The sequence below is a fragment of the Micropterus dolomieu genome, linkage group LG17, assembly GCF_021292245.1.
Source record: "Micropterus dolomieu isolate WLL.071019.BEF.003 ecotype Adirondacks linkage group LG17, ASM2129224v1, whole genome shotgun sequence".
Taxonomy (NCBI): domain Eukaryota; kingdom Metazoa; phylum Chordata; class Actinopteri; order Centrarchiformes; family Centrarchidae; genus Micropterus; species Micropterus dolomieu.
In genome coordinates, this window is record NC_060166.1 from 23,400,421 (window position 1) to 23,419,085 (window position 18,665).

At 38.3% G+C, this 18,665-nt stretch overlaps 1 protein-coding gene and 1 long non-coding RNA gene across 2 annotated transcripts; one reads left to right on the forward strand and one right to left on the reverse strand.

Moving 5' to 3' along the window:
- Window positions 1–11,441: 11,441 nt before the first annotated feature.
- On the reverse strand, window positions 11,442–16,321 carry il10ra (interleukin 10 receptor, alpha). The gene is made up of 7 exons (XM_046072739.1): window positions 16,084–16,321; window positions 15,519–15,645; window positions 15,086–15,255; window positions 14,864–15,009; window positions 14,282–14,450; window positions 13,498–13,616; window positions 11,442–13,234 (listed from the first exon to the last, which is right to left on the reverse strand). The coding sequence occupies exons 1-7, from the start codon at window positions 16,145–16,147 to the stop codon at window positions 12,314–12,316; spliced, it is 1,716 nt and encodes a 571-aa protein (XP_045928695.1). The 5' UTR covers window positions 16,148–16,321; the 3' UTR covers window positions 11,442–12,313.
- On the forward strand, window positions 13,706–15,360 carry LOC123985290. The gene is made up of 3 exons (XR_006828644.1): window positions 13,706–14,558; window positions 14,891–15,027; window positions 15,099–15,360. It is a non-coding gene; the product is annotated as an uncharacterized LOC123985290 (long non-coding RNA).
- Window positions 16,322–18,665: the final 2,344 nt, after the last annotated feature.

Sequence of the window (18,665 nt, forward strand, 5' to 3'; positions counted from 1 at the left end):
ATCACTAGTTATGCAACTTAAGTAGGCTGCGTGAATCTGTAGCAATCAAGTTGTCATGACATAGTGATAGATGATATCATGATAGATAGAGGGCTTTGCAGCCTGACAATCTATTATTGCCTTGATCACTGGAAACAGGATCAGTAACACTTCTCCGTGGGATGTGGTGGTAAGGTGAAATTATTTCCTGGAAATGTGATGCCATCTTGCCAAGATATCCCAAAAGGATTTCCTGAAAATATTTCTTTTCCTTGCTGTTACCGCTCATAAACACACAGACACGCAAGTATAGGCTACATCTGTGAAAACTGATACTTGACCCACTATTCATAATTTGTGTATTTCATCTACATTTCTACTGAATTGTAATAGCCATATTTATGAAATATAACATCAGACTTCAGGGATACAGTCTGCATGGATTTATTTGCACTGTTGTGGGTTTTCACAGATCCACTACATTTAGTCTGTAACAATTATCTTTATTGATTAATATGTCTATTATTTTCTTGATTAATTGATCAGTGGTTTGGTGTATGAAATGTCAGAAAATGGTGAAAACTGTTGATCAGTGTTTCTCAAACAACTGACGTCCTCAAATGTCTTGCTTTGCCCACAACCCAAAGATATTGAGTTTACTGTCAGAGGAGAAAAGAAATCAGAAAATATTCACATCAGAGAAATTTGACTGTTTGTTCCTTAAAAAATATTACTCAAACTGATTAATTGATTATCAAAATAGTTTGCAATTAATTTAATAGTTGAAAAAAAAAAAAAAAAAAAAAGGTTGCAGCTGTACATGAATGTTTTTTCCCCCTCTTTTGAAAGTGGCTACCCCAACCCTTAGACAGAGCTAGGCTAGCTGTTTCACCCTGTTTCCTGTCTTTATGCTTAACTAAATTAATCTGAAGGGAATGAATTTAAATGGAGCTTTAAAAAACTAGGAAATATAATTATTTGAAGAAACAATTCATAAGATTTTTTTCAGAAAGCAGGAAAAAGTTACAGACACCAAAATAAACAATCATTAGGCCTATCATCAAAGACAACATATGACATTATTCATGTATTTCATTATTTTATATCAGAACCATTTTTGTTATATTTGTTGAAATCCTCTTTACATCCCTACAGCAATCAATAAATCAAATGCACTGGAAAAACATCTGGTATCTGTGGCGGTCTCATGGCTGTAATAAGCATGTATTGGCTGGCCTACCTGCCTGTCTGCCTGTGCACTCACTGTGCATTAAAATGTGTTTTGGGGGAGTGGATTTGAAGCAGGAAGGACAGAAGGGAGTGGGTGGGATTTTTCGTTTGGATATTTTCAAAACCCAGCATCTCTTGCTAGTGTCTCCAAGATACTTACCCTAGCTTTAATGCAGGGTTTGTCTCATTTTTAATTAAGGGAGATAAATAATCCATTCTATGGCACCAGCTAAACTAAATAAAGGAATCATTACCCTTAAATATTTAGGTTTACCGCAAATGAATGTGGCTTTTATTGACAAACTTGATTGTGAAGAAAACATGTGTTTGAACTGGGGATTCCAGCTCTTTGAAGGGAGCCCTATCTTATGGCTCTGTTCCTTTCAGAGAACCGTCTCTTTCAGCTCCCAAACAGGTCTTCATTTAGTAGGCTGCCATATCTGCTGGTCACGACCAGCCTGTCACATTCTTATTTGTTGCAAGAAATAAATATGTGAGATTCTTCACCTGAAATACACAAAAGGGCATATGACATAACCTATAGCCTAATCTACTGTCATATTGATGTTTAAAAAGTTTCAGTGCATCCATATCAAGGAATGCTACTTCTACTTTTAAGTTTTACGTTCACAAATGGACACGTCAGTTCACCAAAGACATTAGCACCTTCAATGATCAGCGCTGTTGTTTAAATAGTCTGCGGTTTAAGCACGTTTATGCACAACACTGTAGGCAGACTGTTGGATTTTATTTACGGGAGACTGCGGCCAGTAGCTACGTATTTCGGACCATGTGTGCGGAGACTGCGGATAGACAACGCATTTGCATTCACACTGGTGTTGCATGTGGTCACTATGGCTGAATCCCAATCTCCACACTCACGGACTTTGAGGGCTGCCCGAGTCAAATCGCGAAGTGCATGAGGGCTGTCTCACAGACTTTATGAGCCCTAATGCACACTTTCTGTAAGAACACATCTCTGCACAGTACTTGAGGGAACTGCCCACAGTTCATAGCATTGTCACGTTAAAAACTGGGTTGTCAGGGGATGCCTGTGTTTAAAAAAAGGTAAGTATATGAGGCTGTTTTGCTAAAGAGAAGTAAATTAGAAAATTAAAAAAATAGAAAATTACCTATTTTCCATGGGTAATTTTCAAAAATTCAGTTTAATGTTCCGTAGCAAATCAGACACTCAGTCTCAGTGCTTCGGCTGTGAAGAAAGTAAAAAATGTAAAAAACCCACAATTGTTTTGGCATAGCTCTGCCATTCGGGTCACAATCCGTCCTTAATAACTCCCTGGTGCATGTACACCTGTATTTTCACGTGATCAAGCATTATCTCATTGCAATCTGGTCACCCAAAATGCTTTTCATTGCCAGGTGCAGCCTCTAAGGTTGTGTCCAAAATCAGGGTTGGGAGGGTAACTTTAAAAATGTAATCCGGTACAATTACTATACTTGTTACAAAATGTAATCAGTAACATAATCCAAGTACCACAAAATAAAAGTAATGTAACCTGAAATCTAAATCAATGTTTAAATGTTTTTATATATGATAGGCTATGTCTTGCAGTGGGCCTATAGGCCTATGACACATGGCAGTATCTGGCCCATCAAAGACAAAAAATGTTGTTTTGTAGGTATTCTTATTGAGATTTTAGTGTGTTATTTCCTGGAAAATGTTGATGAATCATCCTGCACTGTGGTTCCTTCATTAATTTAATTTAATTTAGCGTCCAATGAAAAGCTTTCTTAATTTTTATGACTGCTGAAAAATTTGATTTTGTGGGATCGGGGACCACTGATTAAAGTTTGAAAGCACAACTTTATTCACTGATTTTCCTGAATGTGGATCATTTTTTCTGGTTTTATATCTGATGTTCCCCTGCTCCTCTGCCTCAACTCTGTGATTTATATCTGTGATTCCTCTGATGGGCAGATAGCTTTACTACTTACTTACTTACTTACTATCAAGTCAGCTAACTAGCTGCCATTACCTAATTAGCTCAGAAGAGCGCCGGGCGAGCAGGCAACGAAACTGCGCTCTGCAGCCTCCCAGTGAACACGACTTCAACAAGTCCGAACACAACCTTCATTAGTAGACTCAGCCCCGGGGTAACAAGAGCCAAATCGTCAAGAAAACCACCTTCGTACTGTACTCCCAGTGGTCAAACTGGCCTCCGTCGGTCTCGGAGGCTGTGCTCGGTCTCAGCTCCCGCTTCCGTGTTCACTCACTGAGAGCTGGAACTAGTCCGCACAGAGTCTGCAGGACGGGGTAGGGACGTAACCAAATTCAACTACTGGCTACACGCCAATCAATATCTGTAACAGATCCCTCCTTAGTTTACAGGAATAAACGGAAATAGCAAATAGTACCCCGTTTTCTGTGGAAACTTTAAGATCAAATAATAATAAAAATAATAATAATAATAATAATAATCTTTATTTGTAGAGCACTTTTCAAAAACAAGTTACAAAGTGCTTTAACAAGTGTAAAGACAATAATACCAAGAGACAATAATACAAAAACAATACAATAAAGCATGAAAACATTGAAAAGACTAAAATACACGTTTAAGATAAATATAAAATTAGTAAAATAGAATAAAATAAAAGGGATAAAATAAAGTCAAATAAGATCGGGACAGGCTCTCCTATAAAAGTATGTTTTATGAAGGGACTTAAAAGAGTTCACTGACTCAGTGTAATCCACATGTAATCCCTGTTTTTACAAAAGCTACCTGTAATCTGATTACATCTGTATTTTCAGTAGCCTACTGTAACGGAATACAGTTACTTTATTTTTGTATCCTGATCTTTTTATATACAGTCTATGATCCTGATCCGTCTATGATCCTGATTAAGTAACGCCATTACATGTAATCCGTTACTCCACAGCCCTGTCCAAAATGCTCAGAATAGTCTTCTCTCTAACTCTTGAGAGAGCATAGTCGGACTTGCCACTAGCAAGATTGCCCGGCAACATTGCTCAAAAAGATGCCCATGTATCATCAGCTTAAGATCTCAATTGTTGCTCCTACAACTGCCTTAGGAGAAAAGATGAGATGCTTGTTTACTCTTTCACCACTACCATCTTAATTGCTAATTAGCACTCATGGCAACAACATTAGTTTTGCAGGTATTTCTTCATAAACCAAAATTATAATTTTAACATCACTGCAGCACTTGAGGAAAAGTCAGAGGATCACTAATGTCTGGACAAAATTTCATGGCAATCCAGTCAGTTTCAATCTGGACCAAAGTGCAAAGTAGATAAATATATAAACAATGGAAGAAAGGTAAAAAGGAATTGCTGACTCTGTACATGTGGTGGATGGAAGGGGGAACCAACTTAACTTTCAGATGAATGTAGAGGCGTCAAAGGCATTTTCATTTCTGGCCACCAGAAGTATTTACCAGAACAAGAACTTAGTCACGTACTATCAGTGTAATGTACAGAGCCATCTTGACAGATAAATTTTTGAAAAATGGAAGTAAGCCTTCAACACATTGGGTGTGGTTGGTGATGTCAGAGTGTGAATCGCCTACACAGATTAAATGACAGGAAACCATGGGCCCTCGGAACTCATTGATTAGTCCTGTCTTTCTACAACTTTTCCAATGGTACTACTTACTAAGATACATTAGTTTTGTACATTAGTGTTGTAGTGATTGCTAATCATTGCATGACAACCACTATGTTTATATGTTCTCACATTATGTTTTCCACTTTTGATGGTAAAACTCCAGAGTTTGTTAGACTAGCTAGCTACAAGGTTCAGTACACTTTTCAGAGGTTCATACAACAACCATGAACAGCTGAGAGGGAGACGCAATTTATACCTAAGCATAAAAGGGAATGCAGGCCTTTTACTTTAATTCAGTTCTGTATTTGGTAAGTAACTACAGTACCCCCCTCCCCCTCCACAATATATTCGAAACTATAGATTGTGGGTAATTCTATGCGTTCAGTGATGCAGAATTGTCAGAGGGAGACACTCAAGAAAGTCTGTCTACCCTTCAAATTCAACAGCAAGAAAGTATCTAGTATGACACTGACACTGGTTCTCACCTCCCACCCACCCCCTTTACAATATATCCTGTAAATGTTTACACATGTAAATAGGATGTAAATATTATATATGTCTACCCCCTAATCACCATGGCAAATTCCTCATGTGTGAAATACTATTTGGCAATAAACCTCTTTCTGATTGGATTTGTAATGTTTTAAACAAGTTTTTTGTGAGTCAGAGTGAGACATAGGAGTACTTTGTTTTGAGTCAGTTGTTTCGGTACTCTTTCCTGCCCAACACTGTAGTTTCATCTTGTGTTTGTGCTGTTATTTTCAACATTGACAATCAAGGAGTGTAATAACTCAGTTATCCAACAGGAGGCCCCATGCACCACCTGATTCAGGTGTTACCTAGCTGTCTGTTAATAATTTGTTAAAGAGGGGAAAAGAGAAGCTGCCATTGGGAGCTATTGAAACATGACAAAAAAAGGGCAGATCCATAGTCAAGGTTCAAGATAGTTGCTCTGGTGCTTGACAAGACCACAATGTTGTAGATTTTCTAGTTGTGTTTGAGTCTCCTGTTGGATCTCAGTGAGACAGTCATACAAAAGGGTGAATGTCTTGTGAAAAGTTCTTACACTGCCCAGTTTCAAAGGGTTCAAGGGTTGCTAAGCATGACTGTCCATGTGAGAATGACAGGATGTCAGATCCACTTTGTTCTAACATTTGATCATTGGGGGAGGGTGCAAAACAGGCAGGACAGACTAAGAAGATGGACTAGTTTAAAAGAATGAATGGTATGGGGACATGGACTGGTAGATGCAGACAAAGAAGGAGAAGAGAGAGTACTCTGTTTTGGTTCTTCACAGTCAAGACAAATCATTTAATTAAGACTGATGTAAAGTAAAGTAAGTGAGTGACAGAGCTGAACACCAAACGGACAGGGAAAAGGGGAGAAGACAAGGCATAACATTGCTCATCCTGACTTGTCAGCTATGGGGAATGGCGGTAAGAGTCTTTCAGTTGAGATTTAAATAATGTTTACAGTAACTGTGATGCACACAAACAACTTTTAAAAATGTGCTGGTGATTCAGATTTATGTGTTTTACAACGTTGCTGTTCCTGGTGTTTTCTTATTTGGGTTCAGTGTTTTTTAATGCTTTGGTGGGTTGGGTCATTGAGCTCTGCTTATTTCCTGTAACTATAAATAGATTGTCATTGTGTTAGCTGATAACTTAGAACATTTTTTGAAAGTCATTAAAACCTGCATGGCCACCAGGCACTATTGTAATTACTCCATGTACGTATACAGTGCAGATGCTGCTTGAAACGTAAGCTAAGACAGAGGGAATTAAAATAAGAAAGTTTCTTAGTAAATAGTTCTCCATCTCCTGATATGTACGTAGAAAACTACGTATCAGGAGACAGAAAGAGAGAAAACTAAAGGACAATACAATCAAAAAATCCCAGCTGTTTATGTCAAATGGCAGTTGTATGTTTGTCTCTTATACCCCCTCCTTACTTGTCAGTTCAGTGTCTCTCCAAAGAATGCTAATGAAGGCAGAGCCAGCATCTTTCCCAGAGATTGATTTCCCAATCTCATTTCATCAGAGTAAATATTTATTCATAATGAACAAATATATATTGATCTAATTAGGCCCAGGCAGTCAGCCAGATGACTATTTCAGTCTATAATCATTTATATCAGGAATAGTGTACCCTTTTTGTCATTCAGTTGACTTGTTTATTGTTCTTCTAAGTGCTTGTAAGCTACGGCTATAATCTAATCACCTCTCTGTATTTGTATTTGCAGGGAGCAGCTTAAACTCAACGGCAGTTGGGATTGCTGTGGGCTTTGGGATCCTGGCGATTCTCTTCACTATTGCCATTGTACAATTCTGCTGCAAGCACAAATGCAAAAAGTGCTGCAAGAAAAAAAGTGAGTAGAACTTGGATGAGTTCATTTCACCCAAATTACAAGCAAAAAACATACTTTCTAACTTGCTAACTTACTTATCTAGTGGTGTCTAGTGGTCTGGAAACATAGTTATGCACACTCACCTAAAGGATTATTAGGAACACCATACTAATATTGTGTTTGACCCCCTTTCGCCTTCAGAACTGCCTTAATTCTACGTGGCTGTGATTCAACAAGGTGCTGAAAGCATTCTTTAGAAATGTTGGCCCATATTGATAGGATAGCATCTTGCAGTTGATGGAGATTTGTGGGATGCACATCCAGGGCACGAAGCTCCCGTTCCACCACATCCCAAAGATGCTCTATTGGGTTGAGATCTGGTGACTGTGAGGGCCATTTTAGTACAGTGAACTCATTGTCATGTTCAAGAAACCAATTTGAAATGATTCGAGCTTTGTGACATGGTGCATTATCCTGCTGGAAGTAGCCACCAGAGGATGGGTACATGGTGGCCATAAAGGGATGGACATGGTCAGAAACAATGCTCAGGTAGGCCGTGGCATTTAAACGATGCCCAATTGGCACTAAGGGGCCTAAAGTGTGCCAAGAAAACATCCCCCACACCATTACACCACCACCACCAGCCTGCACAGTGGTAACAAGGCATGATGGATCCATGTTATCCTAGAAATGGTTGTGCGTGAAAATCCCAGTAACTGAGCAGATTGTGAAATACTCAGACCGGCCCGTCTGGCACCAACAACCATGCCACGCTCAAAATTGCTTAAATCACCTTTCTTTCCCATTCTGACATTCAGTTTGGAGTTCAGGAGATTGTCTTGACCAGGACCACACCCCTAAATGCATTGAAGCAACTGCCATGTGATTGGTTGATTAGATAATTGTATTAATGAGAAATTGAACAGGTGTTCCTAATAATCCTTTAGGTGAGTGTATATTATATTGCATTTCTGTCAATAGATCCTCATAAATATGAGGGTGGAGATTTGAAGACACCCCTAGTTGCTCCAGAGGCGTGTGACCTCTGATATATAGCAATTGTAAGTCGCTTTGGATAAAAGGGTCAGCTAAATTACTAACTTTAAATATTACACACTGAACCTTTAATTTGGCATTGAAGATTTCTTAAAAATACTGTTAAAATCTCATCTTGTCTCGTGAGCTAAATGTCTTGTCACACCCCTACTAAAGGCCCCTGTGAACACTTTTCATGTAGTATAGGAACTACACCTAAGAAAATAGTCTTTAAAATACTTTCACCTTGTAAAACTGGCATGCACATAGTTGGCACTGGACAACATCAACCAACATTAAGACTACAATATGATGAATCTGTCTTGCTGTTGTTATTTAGAAATGCATATCCATTCTGTCTCCTTTTATCCCTCTATAGAGCTGTCATTGAAAGATAAAGTGCTCACGTAAGTGGATTTTTCTACAGGCCTTTCACATACAACCTTTTATTGATTCTTGTATAATTGCTTCATGGTTGTATAGGTAAGCTTGGTGTGTTTGATCTCTCTATCTACAGCAAAGTCGGCTTAAAGAAGTCTCCTCCTCCTTTCTCCATCAGCAGCTACACGAAATGATAGCTGACTAGGTGGCAGTTGATTCTGGCAATCACCATGGAAGGCACACCCCTCGTCTGCCACTTTCCTACGCATTATCTTGTTTTTAGTTTGTATGTTATCTGGTCCTGTTTTTATTTTGCTGTTATAATTCATGTTAATGTTTTAACCTGAATACTGAGAAGGGAAGTCAATGTTATGATATGGTGTTTTTTTGTTTTGTTTTTACATTACTTTTAACGTTTTTGTGTGATGTCATGCTTTTGAACCATATCACTCTCTCTTGGCCATCTTTGATTTTTTAATTGTGTCTTGAGTTGCCCACTTTGTCTTGAAACGGATAGAGAGGCATTACATGCTACTGTGTATGCAAAGTTGTACATGTTGATATTATTGTAAAATTATGAACTAAAAATAATGTGGTATATACATTTAGAAATACTGTGTTCTTCCTTGCAATTTCACTTTTGTCTGTTTTTGAGTGTGAATTTGAGTCTGCAGACACACACCCACACCACAGGGAAATGAATGTGTTCTGCTGCTGGTGAGAACGTTTGAGGCGAAGGCAGAATATCAGCAGCTCAACCACAGCAACCAGGCAGATCAGTTTTCTTGTAAGCTGCAGGTGACTTCCCTCCAAAGTCACATATCTACTACCTTTTTGATACTTTCTATGGTTGGTGGAACCGATGTCTCATAGTTTTTCCTTTAATGAAACCAAAACATGTCTCTGTTTATGATGTTTTTTTTCTGAAATTAACTGCCTACAATAAGGTGAATAAAGGTCAACTTAGGTCATATCTCACAAGACAAGTTAGAAAGATTTTTCATGACCAGAATAGAAATGATTTTAGATGACTTCAAACTCCCCCCTCTGATTTCTCTGTACTGATGCAATATTTCACATAATACACCTATAGGGCTGCAATGTTTGAAAACCTTTCTCTGCATTTCTTCCTTTATAGTTATATTAGAGCTATGCCACATAAAATGTAAAGGTTGAGTCTGTTACAATGCCTTAGTCATGAAAGGCAAATTCAATGCCTGGCTAGTACAAAACACTTCCTGTAAAAACCTCCATGACCTTTTTCTAATCTAGCAGAAATGACTTTGATCTGGTTTCCAAAATTCACATCTTGTTTTTCAAAAAGTACAGTGCATTAGCAATTTTTGTTCACACAGTAGCCCTCTCTGATAGCCTAATGTTGCCATTTTCATTTTTGAAATGTGATGAATCCATATTTAGGCGACAACTTGCAGCTGTGCTGATTTTCAATGTCATTTGGCTGTGTACAATCTGCATTAACTCATGCTGTGCTACTGGCAGTTGCTGATGATTGGATATGCATGAATTACAGCCCAGAGCCATAGACTGAAATGAGTGATGCAGCCAGGTGTCAACGAACAGATCAACTTTTTGCTCTTGGTTATTGGGGTCTTTTACTCTCAAAAATGACACAAGCATTTTCGAGTGGCCTTTTATTGTGGGCAGCCTAAGGCACACCTGTGCAATGACCATGCTGTCTCATCAGCATCTCGATATGCCACACCTGTGAGGTGCATGGATTATCTCTGCAAAGGAGAAGTGCTCACTAACACAGATTTTTGAACAATCTTTGAGAGAAATAGGCCTTTTATGTACATATAATTTTGTTCAGTGTAATTTGATTTTAGGATTTAGTTAATGTCACTGCTTAATTTGACAGATTCTAAATAAAATAGTGTCCTCAAAATAAAATGTGATAGAATTACACTATCATGGGTAACCGGGCCAGATTAAACTGTAAAGGGCCCCCAATTAAGCACCAGATTCCTCCTATTTTCTGTGCAATGTGTATGTATCCTGTTGGCCTTAAGTATTTGGTAAAGAGCACTTGCCAGATATGGCAGCTTCATTATATTTTGCACAGAATCCCAGAAAATACCTGCCCCAGGTTTGCAGTGCTTTGTGTGCATAAATGTATTTATAAAATGCAGGAGCTACCTTATAAGACCCTTATCATTTCAGTTTTTTATTGTGCTTTATTGTGTTGAATAATACCAAACAAATCAGTTAATCAAATAAGCACCAACTGCCACACAAGCATCTGGGTTTAACTATAAAACTATAAATTAGGAAAAACAACGTGTCATTGCAGAAGTTCACGGATTGAAGGCTCCAAAAATTAAAAAAAAGATGTGTGAACTATGATCTACACTTGGTAATCATGTGGACATGTACTGTAAAACTAGTAACATGTGATACTTTGCAGTTCGAAGAAGGATTTGCCAAAAGTTGTCTCACTTCCCCTGTACTTTATGCTGCACAGTAGGTCACATGATTTTCTTACTGCTGCCAAGGATCTGCTTCATCCCAATAAAAAGAGACATTTACGCAACAGTTATTATTTCACTGAGATAAATGTTGACTACCTGAGAATTCAGCCCTGTTGACAATATTCGCTTGCTTTGCTATCAGGGTGAAGCGGGACTTTTTTTTAAACATGGTGGAAGCTGAAAGAGGAAGTGTTTGTTTCTTAGTTTAGAAGCTTTGAAACCACTGCCCTGGTTCCTGTACACAATTTACATGTGGGAATCCCAAGAACAGCTAAGCTATATGTAATGTTTATTTTCCAGTTGTATGGTGTTGTTTCAGGGTTTTCCTCATGTTTGCTTATTTCTTTGAGTCATTGTTTCTGAAATCAACATCATTGTGCTATTTATTTACTGTTTGGGGTTTTTTTTTTCTGAGTGTATGGAATTTACAGAGGATTTCAGTGAAACAGTTTATTTGAATCACATGTAGAAGAGCAAAGTCATATGTATTTACAATAATACACAACAAATAAATAGTTTTTCATAACATCTAATAAATATTTTAAATGGGGAAGTACCTGAAAGACGGTGCTGCAGTTTAAGACACATACGTCAGCATGTCTCTTGCTGAGTCAGAGAACATTAAAAAGAAGCTGTTGCAAAAGGTCCTGCGCATCATTGAAAATGAGGACAAAAATGTTCGCTCCGTAATTCTGCCTTTGTTTGACATCAGCTGATATCCAAATGATTGTTGTTATCTGACAACATTAGTGACAAATGAGAAACTCATCTACTTTAAAGTGGCTCACAAGTATTTTATGGGTTACTGACATAGAGTGTCATTGTTGGCAGGGAGAAATCGCAAAATGTCCAAAAGCACGTAACTGTCAAACCGTTTCTCTGCAGTCCCCCCCACAGCAGTTTCACTTCCGGCACACTCACATGTAAATATATACCCAGTGAGACACGGTTGTATAATCTCTGATGTTGCATTTGTCGTCTCTAGAAGCTCTTGAGACTCAAACCAACAGCTAACAGCCAACAGCTGTGTGGTCGAACCCACTTACTTCCTATGTTCAATAACAGCCTGTTGCTTGCTTTGTTTCCAACGTAGAGTTTCCCAGTTTTTCCTTCAGATTTTCAATACTGGAGGATTTCTACTTCCCAAATACCAACTCATGCTTCTATTTCATCATTGAAACAGTAGGTCAAGTGGGAAAAAGGAGTATAATCGCTCCAGCATAGCGCACGCTTTTATAAATAGCGTTGTTTCATCCTACAGTGCATCAGTCAGTTTTCAGCTGTACGTCACAAAGAGAGAGGGCCACATTGTTCATATTGAAGTCATGCCCTCCCTCCACTATGGGCAGCGGTGACAGAGCTGTTAGCAGAGGGAAAGTCTCCCCCAGCTGTATAAAAGTTGTTTCTAAGTCATCCATCGTGACAGTGTCCATTTGCATTTGTTCAGAATAACTTGAAAATGTAAGCGCTCCTTTGTAAGAGTCCACAAAATCACATTTGCCACTCAGTAGTCCATTGTCTATACACATAGTCTTGTATTGTTTGATAACTTCAGTTCCATAATGGCCTTGTTTGTGGCACCAACTGCATTGACCTGCTCCTGAGCAGATACACGATTGAGGCCCAGCCCTGTAGCCTGTGACCACTTCTGCCAAAATTGAGCCCGGGAGCATTTGTTTAAACATCTCCTCATCATCACTGACATTGATCTGCACTACTGAGTGGCTCTGGCTGCGATAATTACCCCCAGCAACAGCCTCCTTTAGAGACCCACTGTCCTGTTCATCCAGTTTCATGGAAAGAGAACCAAGCTGGCAGCCAAGCCCCACCCCGCTATCTTCCCTCTTCCTAGCTATGTCGGTATCACTCCTCCCTTCCTGCATAGGGTAATCTGTCTGACTGCTTGTGGAGCTCTCTGGTCCTCCCAAGCTCCCACAGCCACTGTCCTCTTGTCTCGTTGGAGGACTTCCTCTGCTGTTTGCTGCAGAGTTGGATTCCATGCTGACCCCACTGTCCATGCTCGACCTCTTGTCCTCCTCTTCACTGTCCTCTATTACCGTAACATGAGTCACTGGGTCTTTCACTTCTCTCCTGTAACTGGACAGGAACCATCCTTTGCCTCCATGAACAACCTCCATAGTACCTTCTCTAACAGAGAGTGGAAGCCAGCCACTTACAGGGGATTTCTGGTGAAAAGAGAAGACAGGTTATTCTGTGATTCATTGTGTTTTTATGAAATCACTTTTAGGAACAAAGCTAGTTATGACCAGCTGAACCCTCTCAGCAAGGCTAATATCAAGAATTTTAAGAGGGTATTTAAAACCAACTCAGTCATTTCCTTTTGCTTTTTTTTATCTTTTTGCCAACTTTTGGTTCTGTTTTCCACATAGTTGACAGTACAAGATTGCGTAACTGAAATTTGTCCCAGTATTTAATTTGATATACATACCAATGCAGCAGGTGTTTTCTCTGGAAGTTTCAGGTAACACTGGAAGGCGGTTGCCATGATACCAATGAAGGCCAACACACCCAGAATAGACAGGCATGACACAGCAGTTATGAACCATTCTGGAAGTAACAAAAACAGAACATGTTGTGAGGTTGATATAATTGGAAGTCTTTCGCCAAAGGCAACACAATCTTCCTTTATCACAAACTTTAAATTTAGGCTTAAAGGAATAGTTTGACATTTTAAAATGTGCTTCTTGTCATTCGCTGTAGAAAAAAAAAATGTGCAGGATTATACAAACAAGGTTGTGTTAATTACTGTGAGGACAATTTTGTTACCTTTGATCAAAGCCAGGCTAGCTGTTTCCCCGTTTCTACTCTTTATGCCAAGCTAAACTAACCAGCTGCTGTTCTGTGGCCTCATATTTAGTGCACAGACATGTGAGTGGTATTGATCTTGTTATTAAATTCTTGGCATGAAAGCAAAAAAGTATATTTCCCAAAACGTCAAACTATTAATTTCAGGATTATTACATGTAGGTTATTATTTTCATAATGTGAGTCTGTGTATGTCATCATGGCAAAATTAACTATCGCATAGCAAGATGATTTCCACATTTGCATATTGTGACTTTTTTCTCCTTATATCTTCTGTGTCAGCTGTGAGCCATTCCTGTTAGCAGCAACTAACATTTGTATCTCATGTTTATTTTATTGTTGGGTCTGACTGCTGTTCAACACTGCTGTCTCTTAACTGTGCATCATCATTATATTGTTTTTCTTACCTTGTTCTGGTAGCAGCAGACACTCTTTATGGGACACACTGCTTTTTGCGAGAGCTCCATTGCCCTCTACCTTGAGGCTGACACAGTACTCTCTCCCCCAGTGTAGAGAACTGAAAGTCTTAGTCCTCTGATCCTCTCCCACATCATCTTTTAGGTATGCTGTGGTATTCTATGGGGTAAAAATAAAAATGCCATGCAGATCAAGGCACTGTACAGTATGAACCACATTGTACAATATAGCCTGGGATGAGTAAGTTTCAGAAGTTCAGTCAGGCAGGTAAGTATGACATTAGATTAGATTAGATAGTTTAAATATTGTATTGTATTATTTAGTTTAATTTAGTGTAGTTTAACTCTTCAACAATGCATGTGAAAACAATGCATTGTTGTAGAGTTTGACTTAATATATAGACATGTTTTAGTAGCAGTGATTAACAACCATTTCACAGACAACATTGCTGTCTAATGTATTTGCTTGTGTTGTAAAAACTTTGCCAATCAATTGAAGATTGTTACAATTAGTCCCAGACTTGTGTTTTCTGACATTATTTCACATTTTGTGTGTTTAAACTTAATGCCCACCTTAGTATATTCTCCTCTCTCCTCCAGGTAGATGGTGTAGATGACCCCATAATGAAAGAGTTTTTTTAGAATGGGTTTTTCGTGAACATAAACTGTGAGAGTGCTGGAAGTAGCCCTCAAAGTGAAGGACGGAGGCTGCAAATCACCTATAGGAACAGAAAATGGTAAGAAATCAACCCTATATTGTGCCTAAATTATTACATAACATACAACTATGCTTACTTGTATTTGGCAGAAATTTCTTGGCTGACCACTCAGACTCATCATCTCCTGCGACCAGCTTAACTCTGACCTTGTAGCCAGCATCATAGTCATGTATATGGCTGCTGAGGTCACAGTAGGTGTTTGTGATCCCTGTGCAGCTGGCCACCATGGCCCATTCATCAAAGTACCTGAGGACAGAAAACACACCAGTCACCAAAAGGAAAGGATCAAAATTTGTGTATGACAAAAAGTTGTATAAAATCCAACATTTCAATAAAAGTCAGACTTAGCAATTTTCTCTGGTAAATGATATAAACCAATGGACATGAATAACATAAATGTTAAAAATGTAAATAGAAAAATGTAATTGCAAATTATATGAAGTTGGTGTGCAGAACACTGTAACTCTGAAGTGAATGTGTTATTATGGATATTTTTAAGTTAAACATACTTTGCCATTTGTACATTGTACTTGGAGTTTGGGGGAGCGTCTACAGGATGATTCCAAAGTACTATTACCTCCCCATCCAAAATATTCACCGTCAGTTTGTTAAGGTGAGGCATGTCCAGTCTAGCCACTGAAAAAAAAGCAGGAATTAAGATGAGATAAGTTTTGTATTACATGGCAGAAAGAGGAGACATTTGTACAGTTTTGATCTCAAATTGTAAATGTAAAATTATAAAGCTGCGCACATTTTTTTTTTTACCGAAATGCTTTCTGAAGGATGTGGTCAGATGAAGAAAAGGAAGTGTGGTTTTGATACAGTAATCTTTCAAATCACTCATGGGATCTGTTCATATCATCTTATGACATTGTGGGTTTTTAGTGAAGGGAACAGAGATTCACCTATTTCCACTATGGGAAGTATTTGCCAGAGTGTAAAAATCTGCGATAAATGTGTAAAATTCTCTTTCTTTCCCCTGTTGCCTTTTTGGTGGAAATATTTTTAAAATAAAGGTTTCAAACAACTAGGTTTACTCATAAACATTTCCCCGAATATAAAGTTGTTAATTACCTGACACACAGTTTATGTAGATAACCAGGAAGACAAGAAGTGGGGTCTTGTTGCTCATGTCCATTTCTGGTGTCTGGAGAGGTTTTATCTTTCAGTCATAATCCACACAGTTGCCGCCAGTAAAGTCCCTTATTCCATCAGTGAGTAAAATTTGACTTTAGAAACATCTTTTAGCCTCAGCAACTCTGTGTAATGGTTCAGATTAACATTAAAGTTGAGATAATTGATGGCTAAAGTGAGGCAGCTGTTCTCTTACTGAAGTGGTTACTGTTCATCTGTGCCAGAAATAAGAAATGATTTAATTTACACAGATACCTTCCTCTCTTGCTCCACTCCCCTCCCTCACAGATGACGTGTTTCCTGTTGTGACTAGATGACGCTGTTGCGAGTTTCGTCCCTCATTCTCACGTCTCTCACTAAACACGTTTCTTCCTCTTTTCCTTTTCCCCTTTCCATGCTCAAAGCAGATGGTGTTTGGTGAACTGCTGTTGAGGGCTGGCACAGCTCAGACAAACAGAAAGGGAAGCATTTAGGGATAACCCTTTTTAAATATTTAAATTTCCTAGTTTATGAAAAATATTCCCTCGAACAAATAGCAGACACACTGTTGTCTTTGTTTGCATCTGTTTGTGTGTGCATGCCTTTTTGACTACACTATAGTCATGCATTTGAATCTTTTCCTGTAATGACGTGTGTCTATAAAAACCACAAGGTGGTTGGCTCCATTGCAGGTGATTTTTTTTCCAAGCGTGCAATGGTAAAGATGGTTGTCAGAAGGATAGGGACAACTGAAAATACAGATAATGATGGGTTAATGTGAGTTAATATGTTTAACAAGCAAAACCAACATGAATAAAGGGAAACAAAAGGTAAGTCAGCACATGATTTGTTAATAGATGTAAGTCATGATTTTATTTCATAGACATATAATTTCTTCATAACTCTATGCATCATGAGTCTTGTATGCAGGTTGTGGCTGAAATTAAGATTTTTATTTTATGTCTTAAAAGGCCTTGTAAGTAAGTTATAAACTCATGTTAACTAAAGTGACATTAAGAGAGCCATAACCTCATTACAAACTTATCAGATGAGTGTCTGTCTCTTATCTATGATGTCGACAAACCACAGTGACCATGGAATTGTATCTCCACACCTCATCTTAATGACATACACACATCTTTGTCAGTTAAGGAAAAGTGTTTTATAGAGGTTAATGTGGGTGGATATGTAATTTATGAGTTTCTTTTTTAATGTTGGCTAAAAGTAATTTCTCCAAAATGTGAAAACAACTATTTATCCAGAGACCATTCTCAGAGAAATACCTTCACATCCTGACTGTCAGTATTGCTATTACATTGCTAATACGTAGACAATGTGCAAGGCCTACATTTTTTACATAGGCCTGCACATCTGGATTTTCCTACTGCCCGATAATGAACATTCATCACAAAATGGATTAAAAACACAATTGTCTAATACTAAAGGGATGTTTACTGTTGAATGAACTTGACCACCTCACTTGTCTCTTTTGTTTACAGTACATTGTGCCAGTCTTTACCCAGATTTTTCTCCAGACCTTTTCTGGGAAAATCTTTTTTAACGTTATATAAACTCTCATCAATAAGTCAGTACTAGAAATTTACTTTCAATTCTGAGAAAGCACTTTTCTCTTAATGTGACATTAAGTTCCCCTCCTTTTTCTCACCTCCTCTTCACATGTGACTGTTTAAGTTTTAGTTCCTGGTAAATGCAAAAAACACTGATGGATATTAAAGTTTGAGTTACCTTTTGGTTTCTGTCATGCTGGGAGACAGAACCGCTGACTAAATCTGAGCAGTGGGAACTTAAATGTCAGAGATCATCTGCTGTTGTTTGGAAGGGGGATTTTCTCACAAGTCTCTTGCTATGTGAGAAGTGGCCAGTGGCTGCATACACATAGGAAGAGATTGCATAAGATATCACCCTCTAGATGTGTTACATGGTGAACACATATTCATAATGAATATCTCATGATGCTTCTCAGAAACTCAGTATATCATTCAGTATGACAGTAGATGAAATATGCCACAAAGGTCCTCAACCAGGTTCAAGACCATCACAGTGCCCTATATTTATGATTGTTTAATATATTATAAACACAAAAACAGGCACAAAGTCAATAGAGGCAGAGGTCTCCCCTTATCACACAGCTACTGCAAACTAAATTGTTCCACATAGGTGAAAGATGCAGGAAAAGCACACACCGAGAAGAAAACTATTGTAAGCAGAGTGAAGCTTAATAAAAGAGACACAATAAAGTTGTTGGATTTTTAGACCCTGACAAGTACTGATCAATTGGACATTATGGTAATGACAACAGAAAATGAAAGTGGTGAACATTGTAGAGGATCACAGGTGACAGCAATTGGAACAAAGATGAACATGTGAAACTGGAGAAACATTATGGGCTGAAAGAGGAACTAGAGAATGTTTGAAAAGTGGATTTTAAATTGAACACAGAAGAGAAAGATGACATCAGAGGAAGGCAGCTCCATAAGTTTCCAGAAAAAACTTCTGTGATATGTGTGCAGAAAGGTCCCACT

Coding starts and splice junctions, on each gene's coding strand:
- il10ra (XM_046072739.1), bottom strand. CDS start 16,147: ATGGACATGAGCAACAAGACCCCACTTCTTGTCTTCCTGGTTATCTAC. Junction 15,256..15,518: donor TACAATGTACAAATGGCAAA/GTATGTTTAACT, acceptor TTCTGTCCTCAG/GTACTTTGATGAATGGGCCA. Junction 13,617..14,281: donor TCTGCTGCTACCAGAACAAG/GTAAGAAAAACA, acceptor TGTTACTTCCAG/AATGGTTCATAACTGCTGTG.